Raw genomic sequence first — 24,584 nt, 5'->3', positions numbered from 1 at the left:
TGGGGACCTGGGCTCCGGGCGAGGTAGCTGGCGGGTAGAAGGCTCAAGAGTAAGGGGGTAGGGAGAAGACGTGTGCATATGAAAGGAGAGACACTGAATGGATGAGGAGCCAGCAGGAAAGAGATGACGAATCGAGACGGGAGCAGGGGGATGGAGAGATGGGATCCCACTTCCTTAGAACGAACTAATTGCCAAGGAAACGGCCCAGGCCAGGGGTCGCGCGGGTGGCTCGCGCCGCCGGTTTGAACCGGCTTCGCCTCTCCCATGCGGGGTTCGCGTGGCCGCAGCGCCTAGCGACCTAGACAACAGCCAATGGCAATGCAGTTCCTGTGCCGACAGGCCAATGAGCGGGCCGTGGGCGGGCCGTTTCGGAGCTGTGTGCGCGGATTTTGTGGTTAAGGGAGCAGGGTCTGGGAAAGGGTCTCCTGTGCGGGCGGGCGCCGGTGAGGGTCCCAGGGAGTGGCAGCCCGCAGGTATGCCCTTTCCCAAGTATTCGGACCTCTAACTGCCTCCCCTGTCAGCCCCCAACCTGTGTCAATCCTGATGGGAGCCAGGGCCAATTCCATGTCCCTAAGCAGACGTTAGTCCCTTCTAGTTTCCATGCCTCAGTTTCCCTCCGATTGAGCCGCGGAGGAAATCTCCCTGCTTGGTCCGAGCAGGTCTCCCGGAACTGCGGGCCGGCGGAAAAGCCAGCGGCGGAGAGGGTGGCCCAGAGGACACCAGGGGGACAGGGCTGGGGTTTCATTCGCTGCGCGCTCTTGCCTCCTGGGCGCAGAGGGGTGACAAGCTCCGCGCGCTGCGGCAGCGGCCCGGGTTGGCAGCCTCTGGTCGGCCGAGCCGAGCGCTGACGGCTAAATCTCTGCGCAGGTGCCTGCAGAGCCGGAGCCCGAGCCCGAGCCCGAGCCGCAGCCGGGCCGCCGCGCCGAGCCATGGCGCCCACCCTGGCCACAGCCCATCGGCGCCGCTGGTGGATGGCCTGCACCGCCGTGTTGGAAAACCTCCTCTTCTCGGCAGTCCTCCTGGGCTGGGGTTCGCTGCTGATCATGCTCAAGTCGGAGGGCTTTTACTCCTACCTGTGTTCTGAGCCAGGTAAGACGGGCGCACGGGCTCGCGGGCTCGCGGTGGGTCCCGGAGTGGGGGCTTCGGGTGACGGCGGATTGGCGGTGTAGATCTAGCCAGCGAGACCACCTCACTGCGCAGCACCTCCTAGTTCGCAAAAGGCCCATTTGATCCTAACTCAGCACTGCTGGGTACATAGATAGCGCTATCCCTTTTTGAAGGAACTCAGGCTCAGGCTTGCCTGAGGCCACACAGCTGGGGCCTGTGATAGTTCCAGAATCCCCGAGTCCAGGGTGTTCTTTCCATCACCTGAGAACATGACGAGGCTCCTCTCCTCCCAGGGCCTGGCACACCGCTGGCCTTGCAGTAAACATGTTGCTCTCGGACTGTAAGAAAGAGGAACTCCTGACTCAGTGGCTGGGGTGCAGCAAGAGAGAGGAAGTGGCTTGGCCTCCACCCCAGGGAAGGTTCATCTAGAATCTAGATGTTTTTCAGTCGGGCCATTATGGAGTCTCTTAAGGGCTTGTCAGATACAATTTCTTGTCTATTTTTGCTGCTTTACGATTTTCCAAAGGACATTTCCTCCCACAGGCTGTGAGAACGTCTCAGTGGCCTTCTCCCTCCGTGGGGGGGGAGGGGAAGGGGGGGTATTTATGGAAATGACACTAAGCCTGTCCTCACCCTTTGCCACATGTGGGCGTTGTTGAATGAAGGCTGGGGATGCTTGTCTACCGGAAATCTAAACCCCACCCCTACCTTCACGCCCCTGACCTTGTTTAAAGATCCTGGTTGCTGAAGGTCAGTGGATTCACCCTAACTGTGGGATCCAAGTGGCTCCCAATCTCGACCCTTCTAACCCCTCTTCCTAGGCAACCTTGATAGGACATGTTGCCCTCTGCCCCCTCACTGCCCCCCAACAGTGGCTCCCTAATGGTTGAGCTCAGTAATGTCTCTCTGCCCAGGACCTTTTTCAGCCAGCCCCTGCCCAAGTCCCCTTCGTTGGAGACAGCCCAGGCCTGACCCCCTGAATGGCCCCACTGGCGAGCCTTTTTCCCCCAGAGCCCAGATGTTGGGGGAAGGGGAAGTTTGGGACCATCTCGTGCTGCCTGTAATCCTCTCTGTTGCCCTGCTCTGATCTTCCCAGGAGATTCCTGAGCTTTCCAGTCTCTAGGGAAGCTGCCCTGGGAGAGGTTAAGGACAGCAGAAAGGGAGGGGACACTGAGGCCGCCTGAGAGAGGGCAGAGCGTATATCATTTATAACCTTTAGCCTTTAGCCACTCAGAAATATTTCCTAATAGCCTGAGGGTTCTTGGCAGATCTTTCCCCACATCAGCAAGAAATCTTGGGATATGGGAGAGTCACTCAGACCTTGTTCCTTGAACAAGCTTTCTGCTCTGCCCGAGAGATGTGAGATTAGCGACTCTGGGGAAGGGACAGGTTAGAGTGTGTGGCGCCTCCTCTCCCCCTCCCTTGGCGATCGTGACCCTTTCTGCTTGCCTCTGCCTCTGATGGAGTCTTTCAGGCTCCCCGGAGAGGTTAAAAAATAGCCAGAAGCATCATCCCCAGATGGAGCTTTTAGCATCTTGTCCAGACGGGAGGACTGTCGTGGGTCCTTTTTTTTTTTTTTTCCCCCTGACCTCGCCTTGTGTCAGAAGGTCAACTTCTTGGGGTTTGTTTGTTTTTTTTTTTCTCCCACATTGTTCACTGATTTAATTTGTTTCATGGTCTTGGCAGCGCTGGGGCTGGTCACTTCAGTCCTGCCTCAACCTTGGCTTCTTCCTTCACGAGAGTGGGAGGAGCCCCGGCGATTGTGCCGACGCAGTGCTGAGTTGGTGTTTCAGCCCTTGCGAGCCTCGCCTGGTCCCTCCTGTAAAGCCCAGGGAAGGTGAAGGGTCAGGTGTGTGGGTTGAACATCAACTTCTTATCCCGCGCCTTTGTTCCCACCCCTGATTTTGGTTTTTCCAACTATCTGGCGAAGCCGCTGACCCAGCATCCCCGCCAGGCAGCCCTGCTGATTCCACAGAGCTTATCTCTCTGGCCTCCCTGCTCAGGGTTTCTCGGAGCCCGAGGAACCTGTTGCGTTCGGGGCCAAGAGTCCCTGTGTCTTGCCGGACCGGGAGTGCCTGCAAGGGTTGGTGCAGGGTCAAGATTTCTGCTTCGTGCGTGGTGTTTTCGTGCGCGGTGGATGGCTGCATTGGCGGAGATGCAGTTGGGCTCGTTTATTGCATTTATTGAACTGGGCCTGTGAAAAGCTGATCGGCCTACGGCCGTTTGAGATGCAAATTTGTCCGCTTTTGCTGCTCTTAGGGACTGATGCTTTAGTTTGGTTCTCGAAGAGAAATTTTGCCCGAACCTGTTGAAAGGTTCTCAGAACGCCTCTCGGGCTTTCAGCCAGAATCCAGCTGCCACAGACACGGTGTCGGGTTCCCCGCTGGGTGAGGTGGGAGAAGGAGAGAGGGACCTGGGGTTTCCGTTTCCCCTTGGCTCCTCAGCTCCGCCCGTGGGATGGATGACCCCGGCTGGGACTGGAGACCGGAGACCGGGGCGCTTGGCTTGGCCTCCCCAGCCCCCCTGTGGGGACAGGAGGCCGACTCTGTCCTTTTGGCCCCTGGATGGCTGCCACAGCCACCCACGCCTGAGCTCTTTCTTCATTTTTTCCGTCCGCATTGCGACAGGGTCAGCTCAGGGGGCTGGTGCTACCTGGGGAGGTTTAATCTCTTCTGGCATCTCGCCTACACCCAAATATTTTCTGAGCTGCTGTGTCGGGAGCAGGGTGATTTGGGTCCTCAGGGAGTCTGCAGTCTGGCAGCCTCAAAGCGTCGTCACACGCAGGAGTTCCCAGCATGGCAGAGCAGAAAGAAATCCGACCAGGAACCATGAGGTTGGAGGTTCGATTCCCTGGTCTCACTTAATGGGTTAAGGATCCGGCGTTGCCTTGAGCTGTGGTGTAGGTCACAGATGTGGCTCAGACCCTGCGTTGCTGTGGCTCTGGTATAGGCCGGCGGCTACAGCTTCGATTAGACCCCTGGCCTGGGAGCCTCCATATGCCACAGGTACGGTCCTAAAAAGACAAAAAAAAAAAAAGAGTCGTCACACACAGACCACCCTACACAGACACACGGATGCCAAGTGGCTGTCATACCCCAGCAGAGAGCAGGTGCCAGGGGGGCTCTCTGATGTTTAGGCAGGAGTGTGGAGCCCCAGAAGGGGTGGCTCAAGAGAGGAGGTGGCAGAGTTCCCCTTGTGGCTCAGCGGGTTAAAAACCCAACATAGTGTCTGTGAGGATGCGGGTTTGATCTTTGTCCTCGCCCAGCAGGTTAAGGATCTGGCATTGCTGTGAGCTGTGGTGTAGCCTGGCAGCTGCAGCTCTCATTGGATCCCTAGCCCGGGAACTTCCATATGCCATGTGTGCGGCCCTAAAAACCAAAAAGAAGAGTTCCCATCATGGCACAGTGGAAATGAATCTGACTAGGAACCATGAGGTTGTGGGTTCGATCCCTGGTCTCACTCAGAGAGTTAAGGATGCGGCATTGCCATGAGCTGTGGTGTAGGTTGCAGATGTGGCTCAGATCCCACGTTGCTGTGGCTGTGGCATAGGCCGGTGGCTACAGCTCCGATTGCACCCCTAGCCTGGGAACCTCCATATGTCAGGGGTACAGCCCTAAAAAGCAAAAAAAATAGACAAAAAAGCAGAAAGAGAGGAGAGGTAAAGAGCCCCAGGCAGGCTGCATATCCAAGGAGAAGAGAGGAGGGACAGGTGGGCAGAAGATGACAGAGCAGGAGGGACCAAGGCCTGCAGGGCCCGAGAAGCCTCTGGGGAGATTGGATTTTATTCTCAAGGCAGGAAGAAGCTCCTGAGGCAGAAGAGATGGCCAGATTCACCTATTAGCTCTTATGAATTGTTGAAGGCTTGCCATGTGCCAGGCAGTGGGTGGGGTGGGGGCTCTGCAGGTGGGAGACGCGGGCTCTGTGTGAAGAAGTCTCAGCCCAGCCCAGCCCTGGAGCCCAAGACAGACCCTAGTTCCGTGCCCTTGACCACGGCACTTAGGCTGCTTGCGGTGGTGGTGGGGAGCCGTGCCCTCACTGAAACAAAGTGGGAAGCTGGCCCCTGGAACCCTGAGAGGGCAAGGCCAGGCCTGGTCCCGGCCAGGCTGAGCCGCGGCGACAGGTGTGGACAGGAGCTGTCCCTGCCACTTCAAGGCCCTCTGTTTTTATGCCCTCCTCCGGCCCCCGCCAGCCCCTGGCGGAAGCTTCTGGAAACCCATCCTTTCACTTCTACGTCTGCGCGTCGGAGATTCTTTCCAGTTTTTCCCTCAGTGTATCTTGGATTCTTTTTTTTTTTTTTTTTTTTTTTTTTGATTCTGTGTCTCAGAGGATCTGGTGCCCTCGGCCCTCCCCACCAACCCTGCCTTCCTCCTTCCTGTGACCCAGTTGCCCTCCTCCATGTCCACTGGCCCCACCTGGCTTCTTGGTGTCCCGTTAGGGTCCTGTCCGTCTTGCTTGGCCTTCAGCCACTTGGCGAGAGCATCTTGGAGGTGGTCCCATTCTCTCTCGCGGCGTGAAGGGCCACCTGGCCTTGCCCCAACACTGGCCGCCTTGGGAGTCTTTCTTCTCCGCAGTTTCTCCCTGAAACGCCTCGGACCCAGGTCATGCAGCGTCAGCACAGCCTAAAGATGAAAAGCAGGAGCCCTGAGGTCCCACAGCCTGGATTCCAGTCTCCCTTCCCCGTGACCGTCTATGAGCCCTTGGGCAAGCAGCTTCCCTGCTCTGACACCCCTGGCATCCAGATGTGGAGGTGGGCGGCTGTCCGTGACACAGGAGCCAGTGGCACAGAACACAGCGACCAGCACAGGCCAGCACCCTGTGACCACAGCTAGAGGGCTAGGCCCCGGCCTGCCCAGCATGGTCCCCTGTGGGTGACCTGCCTCCTGTTTGCTGTGTCCAGGGCTGACCTCTCACCCATATAGCCCCTGCCAGCCCGAGATGCCACTTCCTGTTGCCGGACAGACGAAGGATTTGAGGGAGACCAGAGATCCCGGGGCAGAGGCCGTCAGCAGGAGGGCCAGGGGCCTGCGCTCCGGGTGGGGGGCTGCTCAGGTCTTTGCAGGGGCCTCTTGCTCCCTCAGGCACCCCCCGATCAGCTGTTCTAGTTTGTTTTCCGGGGTGGGGGGAGCCCCCTCCCTGATGCAGAGGGGTCAGGGGAGCCTGAATGGGGTCACCACGCCCTCTGCTCTGTCAGGATCTTTGTGGGTGAGTTCTGCGTGGGGCCGAACAGGGCAGGTATTGTCCACTCTCCCCTGCCCCCGGGGCATCTCCTCAGCGGCCTCTGCCATTCTCTGCACACTGGACACGCCAGTTCCTCGCCTGTCTTCTCGGTTCGCCTTCCCCCCCTGGGCAGGGCCAGACCGGCCGGGCTGCTCTGGCCGCGTCTGTAAAGCACAAGCGCAGGTGAGGCCCAGAGCAGGCTGGGCTTGGGTGACGGCAGAGGGACACCCGGGGGCTTGGCACTTCCTGGGTATCCGTGTCTCTCCTGGCCCACGGTGGCCCAGCTGGGAGCAGAGGGACAGGAGCCCCCTGGGTGTGCCCGGGTTTGGGCATCTGCCAGGTCTGTGATTGTTCCTGTGGGCTGTTTACTGCCAGCCAAAGCTTCTGGGCGCACGGAAGGTTTTGTTCCCTCTGGGCCGGGGGGCACCCGCACCACTGCCTGGGCCATTGAGAGGCCGCGGGGCTCCAGCTTCTCATCCGCTGCTGGACATCACTGTCCGGAGCAAGGAGGGCAGAGGGCCAGGTGGCCCCACCGGCAGGCCTTAAGGCTGGTGGGAGCTCCCTTGGGGCACAACGAGTTAAGGATCCAGTATTGTCACTGCAGTGGCTTGGCTTGCTGCTGTGGCAGGGGTTCAGTCCCTGGCCCAGGAACTTCTACATGCCATGGGTGTGGCCAGAAAAAGAGAAATCTGGTGGCCCAAAGAGTTCCTGTTGCGGTGGCTCTAGGATGACAGATGGGAGGGACTGGAATCCTTCCCTCCACTCTGACTTCCCGCCCCACGACCCCCCTGCCTAGTTAAGGGGTGAGCAGATCTCTAAACAATCAAGATGCTTCTGGCCCCATCTTCACTAACAGCAGGTCAGGGAGACTGCCTTTAGGGTGTTGCCTTGGCTCATCATCTCTCTGTTGGGGAGTCAGTCACGGAGTTAGGGGTGCAGCCGTGGTCCCCCTCTGGGGAGACGGAGCGATGCCTCTACTCAGAGACGGTGCGGCCGCGGCCCCCTGCTCGTGGCGGCGGACCCCGAGGCATGCCCTGCGTGATTCCGTGTCCTCTGGTGCTGCCACAGGCTCCACACCCTGCGGGGCCCTTCCCCCCACCCACCCAGTGGCACCTGCCATGGGTCGCTCACACCTGCACCCTGACCTGGAGGTGGCCGTTGCTTCGTGGAGACCCTGTCCCCCTACTCCACACCCAGTTCCTGCTGCTGCCGGCAGAGCTGGCACCTGAAACCAGTGCCAACCTGTGAAGCAGCCCTGGTTTTCCAGAAGTGGCCTCCCACCGTGCATGAGCCGCTCGGACCGTGGCTCAGGCAGTGTGACAGGGCTGAGCTGGATCCCAGGGGCCTCAGATGACGCCATGGGTTTTGGCTGCCAGGGTGGTGGCGCATCTTTTGGGAAGCCGAGAGAAGGTGGCAGGGGTGGGAGGGTGGCAGTCTGGCTTGTTAAGGTTTGTCTCTATGGCTCAAATCTCCTCCAGTCCCCTCTGTCTTCAGGTCGGTTCCATGTGTCCTGTTTGTTTCATTTCTTCTTTCTTGAGCCTCTTGGCCAGTGTGATCCGATGGCGCTGTGGCCGTGCATTCAGTACGTGACGACTGAGCCCCAGGACTTAGGGGAGGTGCTGGGGACCACGGGAGACTGGAACACAGTCCCTGTCCTTTGGGGTCCCCAGCCCAGGGGGAGACTAGACATAAGTTCATGGGTGGGTGAATGCAGTAGGGGAGCTGCTCTTCGTGACTGACCGGCTCTGCTGCCAGCCAGTCGCCCCGCTACCCCCCGATTCCGAGCCTCCGATGGAGGTGACAGTGATGGTAGCTTTTAGCTCTTGGTTCCTGAGCACTTTCTAGGCCTGTGTGAGCTCTAGAATGCTCTCTGCACTTTCTCATTTCTCTTCCCCCAAACCCTAGGGGGGTAGAGACTGGTATTATATTATGCCCATTTTACAGATAAACAAACTGAAACAGAGCAAGATGGAGTCCCCCTCTCCAGGGTGATACAGATAGGAAGTGAAGCGATCAAAACGGGAACCCATAGGGATCTGGCGTTGCCCAAGCTGTGGTGTCGGTCACAGAGGTGGCTCAGGTCCAGTGTGGCTCTGGCTGTGGCTTCGGCCTCAGCTGCAGCTCTGAATCAACCCCTAGCCCGGGAACGTCCGTGTGCCACAGGTGCGGCCCTAAAAAGAAAAAAATAATTAGAACCCAGAGGCTGGGTCCCAGCACCCCACCCTCACCGTGTCCCCCATAGGCCTGCTGGTCGGAGGTTGGCATATAGCATGACTCAGCCAAAGTGCATCTTTTTCCGTGACTTTGGGTCACCCCAAGAGAAGCCCGGGCAGGCCTTGCAGACCTCAGCTTTACAGCCCTGGCGCCAGAGGGCTGCCCTCGGAGGCACACGGTTATCTGAAGAGAGGTATTTCCTTGAGTCTCCCAGTGTGACCTCGCGTCTAATCAGAGGCTGCTCCTCTCTCTGCAGGATTAGTCAGCATCTCTTAACTAGCAGCCCCGAGAGGAGAGCTGCGTGCCGGCCTGTCCTCCGCCCTCCGCTGCCGCAGCATTTTTCCTCCCTATTTTCGTTGTCTGGGTGCTGGGTGGACTTTGGAGGGATCATCAAGCACTGGGAGTTCTGCACAGGTGTGGCCACAGGGGACAGCGACACAGTGACCCCAGCAAGAAAAAGAAGAAAGATGGACTTGAGCAAGTGAAAGCAAATGACTTAGAACTGTTTAAAAAAACAAAACAGGGAGTTCCCATTGTGGCTCAGCGGTAACAACCCAACTAGCATCCATGAGGACAAGGGTTCGATCCCTGGCCTTGCTCAGTGGGTTAAGGATCCGGCATTGCGGCAAGCCGTGGTGTAGGTCGCAGACACAGCTCAGATCCTGTGTTGCTGTGGCTGTGGTGTGGGCCAGCAGCTCTGATTCATCCCCTATCCTGGGAGCTTCCATATGCCGTGGGTGCCACCCTAAAAAGAAAAAGGAATAGTAAGGAAAAAACCCAACAAAAACCTGCTTCCTCCAGGGGGTTCCACGACACAGTACATGCAGTGGTTGGTGCTGTGAGAACCTCAGGGGAGGATTTCCCACAGGTGTGGCACGTTGTGAAAGCTGCCCTCCTGTGCCATAAGGGAGGCAGCACAGCGCAGTGAGGCCAACAGCTTGACCTTCCCAAGTGGGCTGGGGTCAGCCTCCTGTCTACTAACGGCAGGCTTGTTTCCACGGACAGAGCTGGAAAGGTTCTAGCCAGCCTGGGGCCCCCCAGCCCAGGCTGGGTCCCGAAGCCTGGTGTTCTAGGTGTAGGTGACTCCAGAATAGGAATCCCAGCCTGGGGCTCGTGGGTGCTTCAAGGGACCCATGAAGCCCCTGAAACTAAGGGTAAGACTTAGGAACAGGAGTTCCTGTCATGGCACAGTGGTTAATGAATCCGACTAGGAACCATGAGGTTGCAGGTTCGGCCCCTGGCCTCGCTCAGTGGGTTAAGGATCCGACATTGCCGTGAGCTGTGGTGTGGGTCGCAGACGCAGCTCGGATCCTGTGTTGCTGTGGCTCTGGTGTAGGCTGGTGGCTATGGCTCTGATTAGACCCCTAGCCTGGGAACCTCCATATGCCGAGGGAGCGGCCCAAGAAATGGCAAAAAGACAAAAAAATAAAAGACTTAGGAACAGAAGCGGAGCTCTCTTTATTGGATTCTTTAAAGCGTCTGTGGTCCCTACAGAAGCTAAGAACCTGCGTGTTATTATTGCTCCAGGGTGCTTGGCCAGGACACCCCCAGCCTGGTGGGGGTGACAGTAGCCAGAGCCCTCAAGGGTCCCAGAGCCAGCCGTGGCATTGCATTCCCCGTGGACTGGCTCTGGATGGGCACCTACCCTTCTGACCTTTGGGGATCCCTGCCGTGACCCTGTGATCAGGTTCCCCTCCCTCTGTACCCACAGAAAATGTCACCAACAGCACAGTGGGAGGCACGGCAGAGCCGGAGCACGAGGAGGTGAGCCGAATGAATGGCTGGCTCAGCTGCAAGGCCCAGGATGAGATGCTGAACTTGGCCTTCACCGTGGGCTCCTTCCTGCTCAGTGCCATCACCCTGCCCCTGGGCATCGTCATGGACAAGTATGGCCCAAGGAAGCTCAGGCTGCTGGGCAGGTCAGTTCTAAGGGTGGGGCGGGCAAGGGCGACCCTGGGCTGAGATTCCCCACTGTAGGGAATCCTGGTACCTGCTGTCAGAGGCACTGTGGAGCTCCCTAAATGCCCACCCAGAATGGGGTCCTACCTCATCTGCCACCAAATCAATAGCTTCTGTGATCCTTGCATTGTGCTGGTCTTCCGTGACAAAGTCAGGGCTCAGGCCTGGAATTGCTTGTCGTCAAGAACATTGGTTTTGGAGAGTTCCCTTTGTGGCTTAGTGGTTAACGAACCCAACTAGGATCCATGAGGATGTGGGTTCGATCCCTGGCCTGGCTCAGTGGGTTAAGGATCTGGTGTTGCCTTGAGCTGTAGTGTAGGTTGTAGACGTGGCTCAGATCCCACATTGCTGTGGCTGTGGTGTAGGCCAGCAGCTGTAGCTCCAATTTGACCCCTAGCCTGGGAACCTCCATATGCCTCGAATATGGCCCTAAAAAGCGAAAAAAAAAAAAGAACATTGGTTTTGGAAGTTCCCATTGTGGCTTAGTGGGAGTGAACCTAATTAGTGTCCATGAGGTTGTAGGTTTGATCCCTGGCCTCGCTCAGTGGGTTAAAGATCCAACACTGCCATGAGCTGTGGTGTAGGTTGAGAAGTGGCTCAGATCCCAATAAGAGCCCTAGCCTGGAAACTTCCATCTGCCATGAGTGTGGCCCTTACATCTCCATTAGAAAAAGGATTTTGAATACATACCTCTACTATAATAAGCACAAGGAATTATAAATAATACACACATAGATTATTCTTAAAATTTTATGTGCTTTTTTTCTTCTGGCTTTATTGTGATGTAATTGAGGTGTAGCCTCACGTAAGACTAAGGTGCGAAGGGAGTTCCCATTGTGGCTCAGTGGTTAACGAATCTGACTAGGAATCATGAGGGTGCGGGTTTGATCCCTGGCCTTGCTCCGTGGGTTAAGGATCCGGCGTTGCCATGAGCTGTGGTATAGGTTGCAGACGTGGCTGGGATCTGGTGTTGCTGTGGCTCTGGTGTAGGCCAGTGGCTACAGCTCCGATTGGACCCCTAGCCTGGGAACCTCCATATGCCACAGGAGCGGCCCTAGAAATGGCAAAAAGACCAAAAAAAAAAAAAAAAAAAGGCTAAGGTGCAAAGGATATTGATCTGACACATCGTGAAATGAACACAGTGTCTCCTGAACATCCATCACCTCATATAGTGTTTTATGTGCTTTATGATGCTTCTACAAAAAAACTAAAGTGGCTGAGGTTTAAAAATATGAAATAGAAAATTATAAAATTTCTAAAATTAGGACTTCCCTGTGTGGCACAGCAGAAATGAATCCAGGAGTTCCCGTCGTGGCACAGTGGTTAACGAATCCGACTAGGAACCATGAGGTTGCGGGTTCGGTCCCTGCCCTTGCTCAGTGGGTTAACGATCCGGCGTTGCCGTGAGCTGTGGTGTAGGTCTCAGATGCAGCTCAGATCCTGCGTTGCTGTGGCTGTGGTATAGGTTGGCGGCTTCAGCTCTGATTAGACCCATAGCCTGGGAACCTCCATAGGCTGCAGGTGCAGCCCTAAAAAAATAAAATAAAATTTCTAAAATTGTAAAATAGCATTTCCCTACCCCTGTCATCTCAGTGGGTCATCTCATGCACCTCCTGGGATGTGTTTCAGGTCTTTTTTTTTTTTTTTTTTTGGCTTTTTGCTTTTTTAGGGCTACGTCTGTGGCATATGGAGGTTCCCAGGCTAGGGGTCAAGTCGGAACAGTAGCCACTGGCCTATGTCACAGCCACACCAACTCAAAGATTCGAGCCGTATCTTTGACCTACACCACAGCTCACGGCAATGCCGGATCCTTAACCCACTGAGCGAGGCCAGGGATGGAACCTGCATCCTCATGGATGCTAGTCAGATTTGTTTCCACTGAGCTCCTGTTCCTGGTCTTTAAAGCTCTAGTCTGCCAGTCTCAGGGTCAGCCCAAACAGCTGGCCCTCTCTGGCCAAGGTCCTTCCGAGCCAGTCCCATTGGGAGTGAGCATCGTGCAGGGTGGAGGTTTGCAATGAGCAAGACCTGTGACCCTGCAGGGAATTGGGGTGTGTGGGGGGAAACAGTGTCATTCATTCTTTAGAGCTTACAAGGACCTGGTTCTCAGGGTAGAGCCCAGTAGAGGGGGTTTGGAGGCTGCCGCCCATCTCCTGCTGCTCTGTGGTGCTCGGTCCACCCCTGGCTGAGCAGGCACAGGAGCCTGGAAGACGGAGTGTGCCCTTGGTCCCGTCACAGCCTTGGCCCTCCCCGGTCTGGGGAACGGAGGGGACTGTGCACGTGGTGTTCACCAGATCTGACTTTGGGCTTGAATTCCAGCTTAGCCACCTGCTGACTAGGAGACCTTGGAGAATTTAATTCTCTCTTTTGTTATTATTATTATTATCATTATTATTATTTTGAGTTTTATTCTTTTTTTTTTTTTTTGGTCTTTTTGCTTTTTCCAGGGCCACTTCCCTTGGCATATGGAGGTTCCCAGGCTAGGGGTCGAATCAGAGCTGTAGCTGCTGGCCTACGCCAGAGCCGCGTCTGCAATGTACACCGCAGCTCGTGGCAACACCGGATCCTTAACCCACTGAGCAAGGCCAGGGATCGAACCCACAACCTCATGGTTCCTAGTCGGATTTGCTAACCACTGAGCCACGACAGGAACTCCTTGAGTTTTATTCTTATCAATAAAATGGAGCCAATTATACACCTTAGAATTGTTTTTGCTGTTTTTGAGAATTGTTAAATTAAGTGTAAATTTTCTGAAAGCAAACACCCGCAAATAAACAGCGTTGACAATAACTAACGCACTCTTTCTTCTCTTTTTAGTGCCTGCTTTGCCGTCTCCTGCTTGCTGATTGCATACGGAGCAAGTAACCCCAGCTGTGAGTCTGCTTTTCCTCTACCCTTCTGTCAGGTGCTGGGGAGAGAGCGCCCAGAGGGGCCGGCAGGCCACCAGCTCTGGGACGCTGGGCCAGGCCTGGTACTCCCTGCTCAAGTTAGCGGGACACCTGTTGGCCTTTACCCAGTGACTGAGCTCAGGCGGGTGTCTGGGTAAGAGAATAATCAGCCCAGTCAGGTGCCCGAGAGAAGCTCCCGGGGCGGGCGGGGGGCGGGGTGAAACTCCCATCTCACAGCCGAGCCGGGCCAGTCCCCATGGCCTCATTGATGCCAACCTGAGAACCAGGCCAGCTGCCAGGGTGTGTGCAGAGGTCATGAGCTGAACCCCTTGAGGCAGCCCAGGCCAGCACATTAAGGATGGCTTAGAAGCCACCTGGTCCCCAGCCCTGTTCAGGTAGAGCTGATGCTTCAGGAACTTGTAGAACAAAAGCCAAAATCTCCTCTGGGCTCATGTCCTCATTTGGGGGTGGGGGGTACCTGCGTTTTTGGTTTCAGTGAAGTGGCTTCTTGAGGCCTCTCTCCTTACCGTTAAGGTCGGTGGAGAAAGGACGGGGATGCACCTTTGGTAAGAGCCCAGGCTCCCTAAAACAGGCCAGAGGAAGATGAGGAAGAACCGGTCCAGCTCCCCAGGGGTCCCACGAAGTGTCTGATGGCTGGTCAGTCACTTGGCCGCATTTGCTTGGAGCTGGCTCCTCGCTGGGCACTGGGTCCGGCCCCGGCTGCCCTGGCGCTCGGCCGAGGTCCCCACTCATGAGGTTTCTGCTTCCTTCCAGCCCTCTCTGTGCTCATCTTCATCGCCCTGGCTCTGAATGGCTTTGGTGGGATGTGCATGACTTTTACCTCGTTGACAGTAAGTATCAGTGGTTGAAAGACCATCTCTCGTTCCGTCCTCTTGTTGCGAATTTGAAGCAGCTTTTACTGGCTTCCGTGCCCTTGCCTTCCACTTGCCTGCGTCCGCCTGCATCCTGAGCAGTAGAGGGTTGCTGGTGGGAAAGTCAGGGCAGCGGAGGCAGCTGGGGCTTCGTGAGCTGGGGAGGCCCTGCAGGCACACTTGACGGCAGCAGAGCTCGGCTCTCAGAGGGCCCCGTCCTCTGCCCCCCGACCTTGACTTAGGCGCTGAGGAAGCCAGCTCACTAGCCTTGGGCCCAGAGACAGGAGCAGGGAGGGGAAAAACCACTACCACCCACTTTCTGGTCTCTTTTCTAAGGCAGCTCTGGCTACAGGGCAACCTAAAAACACAGGTTCCTTGAAATCAGTCCCCTAACCGTGGCTTTGTTCAGAACTGAACGAAACACTCCAAGGGGACACATAAACTGGCCCTCTGCTTGGTTTGCTAAATGCGCGGCACAGGAAGCCCTTCCCGAGAGAGAGATGCTTTCTGGGGATGCTGCGAATCCTCTTCTAGAAACATCAGAATGCCAAAACCTGTGCTCTTTTTTTAGAACTAGGAGAAGCGGCAGGAAGGTGCGGGTTGAAAGAAAGTCAAAGCAGGCCAAAAAAAGTCTTCCCCAGGAGGAAGCGGGGAACTCTCTGCAGGCTTACCTGGCCAGGCAGGTGTGCCTTTCAGAACTGGCCCTTAGGAAAGAAGCGAGAACACTAGGCTTTCAGAGAAACGTCTCTGTCCAACAGGAAGGTCGGCCCGACCTCACTTTCCCCTTGAGAAAGTTTTTATGATGCAGTGTCTCCCAACACTTTCATTTATTTTTTGGCTGCACCCATGGCATGTGGAGGTTCCTAGGCCGGACACTGAATCCAAGCTGCAGCTGCGACCTCTGCCACAGCTGCCGCAACCCCAGGTCCTTAACGTACTGTGCCTTGCCAGGGATCGATCCCACGCCTCTGCAGTGACCCGTGCCACAGTGGGAGCTCTCCTCCCAACACTCTTTGCCGTGCACGGCTTTTGCTTTCTCTTTCCACCGTGAGTCAGGAGTCATGCTGTCCAGGGGCCTTTGTTTAGCTTCGCCGGAGTCCTGGACTTGCTGGTCTTCTTGTTGAGGAGCTGGACGAGGTCCTGACATCTCTGTGACTCCTTGCCTGCAGGCTGTGAGCCAGAGGCCAGGCTCGGCCCAGTGCCTTTTCTGCTCACCCTTTCTGTGCTTGGCCTCGTTAACTTGGTCCTGTGGGGAGGATCAACTGCCTGGGTCTGGGTCCATGGAAATGAAATGCTCAGTATCAGGTGTTGGGTGAGAAAGGCTTGGCAGGGGACCATGTGTTTGGGGTGCTCAGGGTGTGGGGGACACGTGTATTTTGTCACTTTGCCCCTGGTGGTATGAAGGAGATTTACTTTGAACTCTTTTTTGCTTTTTGGGGGGGTCTTTTCTTTTTCTTTTTTTTTTTTTTTTTTTTTTTTTTAGGGCTGCACCTGTGGCATATGGAAATTCCCGGGCTAGGGGTCGAATTGGAGCTGTAGCCGTTGGCCTATGTCACAGCCACAGCAACATGGGATCCGGGCCGTGTCTGTGACCCACACCACAGCTCACAGCGACATAGATCCTTAACCCACTGAACGAGGCCAGGGATCGAACCCACGTCCTCGCGGATGCTAGTCGGGTTCACGAACCACTGAGCCATGATGGGAACTTCTTTTTTGCATTTTTATGTTTGTATTTTTAAAGGTACATTTTTAAACAACACATGTATCGCCCTCCCTCTCAAGTTCCCAGGGAAAAACAAAGTTAGAACTGTAAGAACTAAGTTAGAACTGTCAAACGATACCAGTTCCACTAAGTTGTGTGTTTTGCGAAGCAGGAGGCACAGTTCTCTTTGTGTTTTGACCGTGTGAACACCCACTAACTCTTTCATCAAAAGGAAGAATAAAAATCGGGCATCACCCCCATTTTTGAGCCACCCCAGGCCTATGTCATGACAGTTCTGAATTTCAGGATAAAAGAGTTGGTCCTTGAACTTCAGGAGTTTATGCTCTGAAATACAGAAAGAGGCTTTATTGTAATAAAGCCCGAGGCAAATAGATGAAAAACACCAGCCCATGAATCCCCTTTAAGAATGTCTTTAAAATGAGTTCATAGTTTTTGTCCAAGAAACCTTTAGGGAAGGCTCGTAGGCCTATAAGGTTGCATTTTCCTTTCTTTTCCTATGATGATACAACAAAAAGGTTTTTTTGTTTGTTTGTTTGTTTTTTTTTTTGTCTTTTTGCCATTTATTGGGCCACTCCCGTGGCATATGGAGGTTCCCAGGCGAGGGGTCCAATCGGAGCTGTAGCCACCGGCCTACGCCAGAGCCACAGCAACACCAGATCCCAGCCGCATCTGCAACCTACACCACAGCTCACGGCAACGCTGGATCATTAACCCACTGAGCAAGGGCAGGGATCGAACCCGCAACCTCATGATTCCTAGTCGGATTCATTAACCACTGCGCCACGACAGGAACTCCCAACACAAAGGTTTTATTTTGAAAAGTCGCTGTTTAAGAAATATAAAATGTGTGCCATGAGGTTCTGTGAGCCCAACTTCATCAGTTTAGCATGTAGCTCTTCCGTATTAAAAGAAAAACAAAACAAAAACAAAAAAAACCCCAAAAAACAGCATAAAGGAATGTTAACTCTCTTTAAAAGAAATCCTGTTACAACTTGCTTGTTTTTCACCTAACAGTGTATCTTTTATATCTTATCTTGTCAGTCCTTGGAAATCTACCTTATTATTTTAAACTCTAGAGAGTGGCCTCATCATTCAGCAGTTCCATGTCATTCTGTAATAGAGATGTACCATCATTTATTTAACTGGTTTCCTGCTAATGGACTTTTGGGTTGGTTTCCAATTTTTCTGATTTATGATACTGCCGGGGTGAACATCCTTGTATATATATTTCTGTAAAATAAATTCCTGGAAGTAGGATGGCTGGGCCCCAGGATCAGCATGTTTGTAATTTTAATATAAGATGGCCAAATGGTCTTCCCACAAGGTTCTACGTGGATGTTGGCTTTCCAGCAGGTCTGGGAGGTTTGGCTCCACAGCCCTTCCTGTGCCCTGCCATTGTCTTGTAAGTGTTAGCCAATCTGACCTGGTCAAAAAGGATAGACTCTGATTTTTTTTCTGTAATTGGTAGTGAGATGGAATATCTTTTTGCCAACTTTTTTTTTTTTTTTTTGCATTTCTTCTGCGATTATTTCTCTGTGTCGTTTGTACAGGGTTGTTTCTCTCTTTCTCTCTCTCGAGTGTTTTGTGAGAGTGCTTTCCTATACAGAAAAATCAGTTCTCTGTCTAAGTGAGCAGGGTGTCTTGCTCTGGGGTTTAGAGGCCTCTCGGTGATCCGTTAATAAGCTTCAGGAGGGCCGGCCACTTCCTTGAGATTCTGTGCCAGCAGGTTGTGTGGGTGTGGGTGTGCGTGTACATGCATGTGCCACACAGGTGTGTTTTTCTAGGGCTGGGTCCATTGCATCCATCAGCCTCCAGCAGGTCTGTGTGAAGGCCAAACGCACTGCAGCGGGAGTGCCTATGAGCTGCTCAGTGTCCCACAGGGGGGCCAGGGCCTGACCAGGCAAGAAAGCTGATGGTCACCCAAAGCGTTTGGTTAGCCAAGATCTCTTTAGAGGAGCCTAGTGGCTTGTCCTCTAAGGTCCCCATTGTTGGGTCTGGAGGAGAAGTCAGCAACCTGCTGCCCCCAGGCTGCATCCAGATCCTTGCAGGTTTCTGTAAACAAAGTTTTCCTGGCACAGAGCCGCTCCCTCTGGTTTCTCTTGCGCTGTGACAGCAGAGGGAAGGAGTTGTAGACCACATAGTCTGCAAACCTCAAGCAGTTACTCTCTAGCCTTTTACAGAAAGTCGGACAACCTTTGGTCTAGAGACACCTCGAAGCTGCTCCATCACTATTCCCTGTTGTTAGGCAGGGGCTGGCACCCCCCACACCTGCCCCCAGCCGACCCCCCTTCTAGTTACATGGCTTGACTCCCTAAACACTTTTTTATACATATATATATATAAGGGCTGCCCTCGTGGCATTTGAAAGTTCCCAGGCTAGGGGTTGAATTGGAGCTGTAGCTGCCTAGGCCACAGTCACAGCCACGACCGATCCCCAACACACTGAGTGAGGCCAGTGATGGAACCTGCGACCTCACGGATCCTGGTCGGATTCATTTCCGCTGAACCACGATGGGAACTCCTAAACACGTAGTGTGTCATCTCTTTCCTTCTCTGCTACCCCTGGCCCAAAGGACCTCTTTGGGTGTTCCTTTGTCCCGTGAGGCCTCAGATAAGGGCTCGGGTGGCCACTCCTTTCCAGAACAGACCCCAAAATGGGCATGCGAAGCAGGTCAGCGAGGGCAGGGCTGGAGCTCTTGCGCTGGCTGTGGCGTCTGCGGAGCAGCGCTGAATCTCATCCTGACACTGCCCAGGCCTTTAAAAAGCAGAACTGTCGGGATCGGCTTGCGGAGATGCCGAGCTAGCAGCACAATGGCACTTTCTGTTTGTGTTTCCCACCCATGTTCTAATGTGGGGGACAAAGGAGCCTTCAGGGTCGCCTTTGGGAGCGTCCTAAATCAACTCTCCAGAACAGCTCAGGGGCCGTGGAGAATCACTGTGTGTGATAACCTGGGAATCTGGGGGGACTGTGTTGCCAGGGAAACCTTCATTTGGGGACTTTCTGAGTCCCAAAGGGTTTTTTGTTGCATGGGCTGTGATATAAATAAGAATGACCAGGGACTGAGCTGTTATCCCTGTTGGTGGGGAGGGGGCTCCAAGTTGGCAGAATGCCTCCCCCCCACAGGCCTGTAGGCCTCCGTGCAGAGACCGAAGGGTGTGTGCTTGTGGGTGATGCTGTCCCCTAGCACGGAGGCTGGATCCCCTGCCAGGTGGGCTGCCTGGTGGCTCCACCTGGCTTTCCCAGGTCCCTGCTGCCGAGGCCGTGGGCGATGTGACCCCCTTGGAGGAGGAGGGCGCCGGGTGGTGCAGGGCGCACCCCGAGGTGCCTGGCCTCAGCCTCCCCCGCCCCGGACATCTGGACAGCACCCGCTCTGGTCTGTTTGCTCAGTGCCTTGCATTTGTACAGCTCTTTAACTCGCTTCATCGGCTGGAGGAAAACACCGGCTGGCGGCCGAGGCAGCGTCTCGGGGCCGCCACCCGACTGTCCGGGGCCGGGGTTGCTGAGAGATGGGAGCAGATGCCGCCAACACTGTGAGCCTGTCTTTTCCACTTCATTACTCCGAGCGCCGTCAGCGTGGGCGGCCCGGGGAGTCCTGAGCGAAAACCCTCCCGGAAGAGTGATCATAAAATGTTGCCCGGCTCCTTAATGAGAAATTTTGCTGGGCTTTTCCTTGTGGACTCACCGAAGTCTTCACTTTGAACCCGAGCAAGAAACGATCCCGTGGGTGCCGGGATCTGTGTTTGCAGAGAACAGATACCTGAGAGGCGGGGAGGGGAAGGATTCGGGGTACAGCAGTGAGGCAGATGCCCCCCAGGGGTGTGTGTGGGGGGTTCAGCGTTTCTGCTCAGCTAACCCGTCTCTACAGCCAGGAGGGTCCCCTCAGCACGCCAGGCACCCCAGGTGCCAGGTGAGCAGGGCCCTCCCGTTGCCCAGAGCCGTTTCCACCTCTCGTTTCTGTTCTGTGCTTGAGACCCCAAAGCCGTCGGTCACCTGATCGCCATCAGCCTGGGAAAAATCACCCACCAGAGAGTTCTGCCTGGCAGCGTTGTCCCGGCACGTGATGCGTTCCGGGGTGGATGGAACGTGTAGTGGGGGCGTTGGCAGGGCTGGACCTGGCCGGGAAGGTGAGTGAAGTGGCCGAGCGAGTAGAGTCCCTCCTCCCCACCCGTTCAGCGGTGAAGTGGAAAGGGGACCACAAGGACACACTTCTGACAGTGTGTGCTTTTAGCCACCCAGGTCTGGGGGGATTGGAAAATAACCCAGCTTTGCTGAGTCCACTTGTCCATGCTGGTACCTGGATCCGGGCCTGGACAGGTTGCGCAGAGACACCTAAGGACAAGGCTCAGCTCCGGGAGGGGCCTGGGGCCAGGATGCCAGCCTGGACCTGGGAGGCACATGGCCTCTCCCTGGGGGCCACGGGGTGCCCCCAGCTGGTGGGCTCAGGAAGTCACTGATTCGGAAAGCCAGTACCAGGTGGCTGCACAGTGGCCCTTCTGTCCCTGCCCGCCAGCAAGCCCAAGGCCTGTCTGGGGGCCCCTGGGAGTAGAGACCTCTCGAAGAGGGTCATCCTGGAGCCTAGGCGTCTGGTGGTTCTTGTCCAGTAGCTGTGCGCCGCGGCCAGCACTCCAGGGGAGGGGCCTCTGCAGCTGCTGTTTTCCCCTCGGGGAAGGTCACACAGCCTGTTTACAGTGCAGCTCAGGGGCTGAGAGAATGAGTCACCACCGGCTCACGCGGGGATGGCATCCCCGTGTGAGCAGCGGGGCCAGCGCAGAGGGCGGGTTCTGCCCGGCCAAGCCCACTCCAGCCCCCATCCTCCCGGAGGCAGCAGCCGCGGTGCTGAGAAGCGTCAGAGCCCGGGGAGGGGGCCCGGGCCCCCCACCTGCCAGTGCAGTTGTGAAACCCAGAGTCAGGAAGCCACCTCTGCTGAGTGTTTTCCTGGCATCTGGCTGCAGCTCGGCTCCAGCTTCCCACTTGGCAGCAGACCTCGTCCTTCCCTCCCTGCGCGGCCCTCGGGCTGGCACTGGGGCGCTCTGCTCAGTCCTCAGCCGCGACTCCCTCCATCCTCAGGACTTCTGAGTGGCCTTTATGTGCAGCTGAGGTTGGGTGGAGGCAGAAGAGAGAGGGAGGGCGTGTGGGGGCCGGTGGGGGAGGAGACTCAGGCGGCAGGATGAAACAGGAGAGGGGCCACAGCCAAATGCAGCTCCACCTGACAGTGCGGCCCTGGACTGTGGGGAGGGTGGCCAAGGGGGAGAGAGGGGCAGACAGGCCTAAAAGGCGCATCGGGGACTTCCTGTCTTAGCTCAGCGGCAACAAATCCGACTAGGAACCATGAGGTTGCGGGTTTGATCCCTGGCCTCGCTCAGTGGGGTAAGGATCTGGCGTTGCCGTGAGCTGGGGTGTAGGTCGCAGATGTGGCTCGGATCTGGTGTTGCTGTGGCTGTGGTGTAGGCTGGCAGCTACAGCTCCGATTGGTCCCCTAGCCTGGAACCTCCCGTGCCATGGGTGCAGCCCTAAAAAGCAAAAAATATGTAAATAAATAAATAAAAATAAAATAAAAGGAGCATCGGAAGGGATGTAAGAAATCTCTAGTGGAGGGAGAAAGAGAATGATTAAGAAGGAACACAGAGAGGGGTGAGAGGTGAGGGTAACTGCCTTGATCCCCTTTCAGGGGCCCTGTGAGTTTTCCAAGAGGCGGAGAAGCCCAGTGGCTGTCACATAAGCCTGACCTGTTGTGAATCCCGAATTTGACCCTTTCCAGCTTGAGAGAGTCCCTTGACTTTTCTAATCCTAACGTTTTGTACCATTAAGTGAGGGTCGTAAGTGACACCTACTTGGTAAGGATGTTTTGAGGGTTTTAAAGATGGTAATAGCTGCCGTTATAATAATAATGCTATTACATTTAATATATTAACAAAACTATATTACATTATTGTATATTCTAACTTAATAATGAGGAAAAATCCTCTGATCCTGCTGTTCCTGGGCACAGCACATGAGGAAATTTCCTCTGGCAGGCCTGACAGCTTCGGGCGGAAGGGAAGGAAGTGGCTTAAAGGATGAAACAGGATTAGTATTAACATCTGAAAAATAATGACTGCCCCCAGGGAAACCTGTTCTCCTGGGCTTGCTATTTTGTGACCAAACATTGACTGCTGCCAGGATGTTTATGCTTTGAGTTCACTGATCAAGGTCATCCTTGATGTTGTTTTCAAGGAGAGATTTCATCTGACACAATGTTAGGTAGTCCCCAAAAGCTTTGACTACCTTTCAAACATGTACATTGGTTAAAAAAAGAAAAAAGAAAGAAAAGAAAACCACCATGAACTAAGAAGTTAAAGGACAAACTAGCAAAACATGCCTAGAGTATATAGATACCTCGTGGTGGCCATTAATATGTAAAGAGCTTGTGTCTAATCAATATGAACCAGTTAACATCCTCATAGGAAGAAGGCACAAGTGAGGAATATAAATGACTGATTTATAAGATTATAGAAGAAGAATGTTCATGGAGTTCTTTTTTTCTTTTTTTTTCTTTTTTTTTTTTTTCCGCTTTTTTAGGGCCACACCCAGGGCACATGGACGTTCCCAGGCTAGGGGTTGAATCAGAGCTGTAGCTGCCAGCCTACACCACAGCAACGCTGAATCTGAGCCTCGTCTGTGACCCACACCACAGTTTATGGCAATGCTGGATCCTTAATCCACTAAGCGAGGCTAGGAATTGAACCTGCGTCCTCATGGATACTAGTCAGATTCGTTTCTGCTGAACCACAACGGGAACTCCATGGAGTTATTTTGCAGTGCAGTGGGTTAAGGATCTGGCACTGTCACGGCAGCTTGGGTCAATGACATGGCTCAGGTTCAGTCCCTGACCCGGGAACTTCCACATGCTGCAGGTGCAGCAAAGAAAAAAATGTTCCACGTCATTAGTAAGCAATAAAGGTACATTTTTTTTCACTTTCTTTTTTTAATCATGGAAAAATTTAAATGTACATGGTATTAGAGTAGTATAGTGAACCCCAGGTACCCAACTTGTAACCTAACAGTTGTCAACTCATACCAATCTTGCTCCATTTCTGCCTCCACCTATCATCTAGATTATTTTGAAGCAAATACCAGGCTTGGATGCGTTTCATCCATATACACAACGAAAGAGATTTAAACACAAGAGTGGAGTTGCCATTATGACTCAGTGGTTAATGAACCCGACTAGCATCCATCAGGATGTGGGTTCAATCCCTGGCCTCACTCAGTGGGTTAAGGATCCGGTGTTGCTGTGAGCCGTGGCATAGGTTGCAGACACAGCTCGGATCTGGCATTGCTGTCACTCTGGCATAGGCCAGCGGCTACAGCTCCAATCGACCCCTAGCCTGGGAGCCTCCCATATGCCACCAGTGCAGTCCTAAAAGACAAAAACAAAAAACAAAAAACATGAGTATTGGTGAAGTGGCAAATATTAAATAGTGGAGTGGCTGCACTGAATGAACACTGCTACGCTGCTGGTGGGCGTATCGATTGGTGTAAGTTTACTGAGAGGCAGTTTGGCACAGAGTATCACAAAAATTTTTAAATGTGTTTTCCCTTTTGCCAAATGACTCTACTTTGGGGACTTTACCTTAAGGGAATAATAGCTATATGTGCTATTATGCACATGTTTATCTTCACGAATTCGTAAAAGGAAGTTCTTGTGGCACAGCGGAAACAAATCCAACTAGGAACCATAAGGTTTCAGGTTCGATCCCTGGCCTCACTCAGAGGGTTAAGGATCCAGCGTTGCTGTGAGCTGTGGTGTAGGTCAAAGACTTGGCTTGGAGCTGGCATAGCTGTGACTGTGGCGTAGACCAGCAGCTGTAGCTCCAGTTTGACGCCTAGCCTGGGAACTTCCATATGCCGTGGGTGCAGCCCTAAAAAGACAAAAACAAACAAACAAACAAACAAAACACAAATATTCTTAATAAAAGAGTTATTTATGATAAAAAATTTATACTTTTTTTTTTTTTTTGGTCTTTTTACAGCTGCACCTGTGGCATTTGGAAGTTCCCAGGCTAGGATCAAATTAGAGGTGAAGCTGCCAGCCTATGCCACAGTCACAGCAATGCCAGATCCGAGCCGCATCTGCAGACTACACCACAGCTCACGGCAACGCTGGATCCTTAACCCACTGAGCAAGGCCAGGGATTGAACCTACATCCTTATGGATACTAGTCTGTTCATAACCTGGGAAGTCCTATAGTAAAAAATTGAAAAGGACCTGAGGTCCAACATCAGAGAAATTATTGCATAAATTATAAACCACCCAGATAAGGAAATACCACATACCTGTTAGAAATTATGATGAAAACTAAATTTGAGTAGTTCCCATCTCGGAAACGAATCTGACCATGAGGATGCAGGTTCCATCCCTGGCCTCATTCAGTGGGTTAAGGATTCAGCATTGCCGGGAGTTCCCGTCGTGGTGCAGTGGTTAACGAATCCGACTAGGAACCATGAGGTTGCAGGTTCGATCCTTGGCCTTGCTCAGTGGGTTAAGGATCCAGTGTTGCTGTGAACTGTGGTGTGGGTCGCAGACACAGCTCGGATCCCTTGTTGCTGTGGCTCTGGTATAG

General features: G+C 54.1%; 1 protein-coding gene across 9 annotated transcripts in view; it reads left to right on the top strand.

Annotated features, from left to right (window-relative positions):
- Nucleotides 1-24,584, top strand: part of SLC43A2 (solute carrier family 43 member 2) — a 47,217-nt gene that overhangs the window by 161 nt on the left and 22,472 nt on the right. For 4 of the 9 annotated variants that reach the window (XM_013990000.2, XM_013989999.2, XM_021067565.1 and 1 more), the window contains exons 2-5: nt 868-1,089; nt 10,250-10,457; nt 13,312-13,367; nt 14,157-14,233. In XM_013990000.2, coding sequence (XP_013845454.1) covers nt 930-1,089; nt 10,250-10,457; nt 13,312-13,367; nt 14,157-14,233 — 501 coding nt within the window. In that variant the 5' untranslated portion in view covers nt 868-929. Of the gene's footprint in view, nt 1-370; nt 474-867; nt 1,090-10,246; nt 10,458-13,311; nt 13,368-14,156; nt 14,234-24,584 lie in introns of those variants that run through there. The other 5 variants (XM_003358191.4, XM_005657015.3, XM_021067563.1 and 2 more) reach the window with 4 other exon arrangements.

This window comes from Sus scrofa, chromosome 12 (genome assembly GCF_000003025.6).
Source record: "Sus scrofa isolate TJ Tabasco breed Duroc chromosome 12, Sscrofa11.1, whole genome shotgun sequence".
In the NCBI taxonomy this organism is placed as follows: Eukaryota; Metazoa; Chordata; class Mammalia; order Artiodactyla; family Suidae; genus Sus; species Sus scrofa.
The sequence above is the reverse complement of the archived record's forward strand: the minus strand, read 5'-3'. Positions and strand labels throughout refer to the sequence as shown.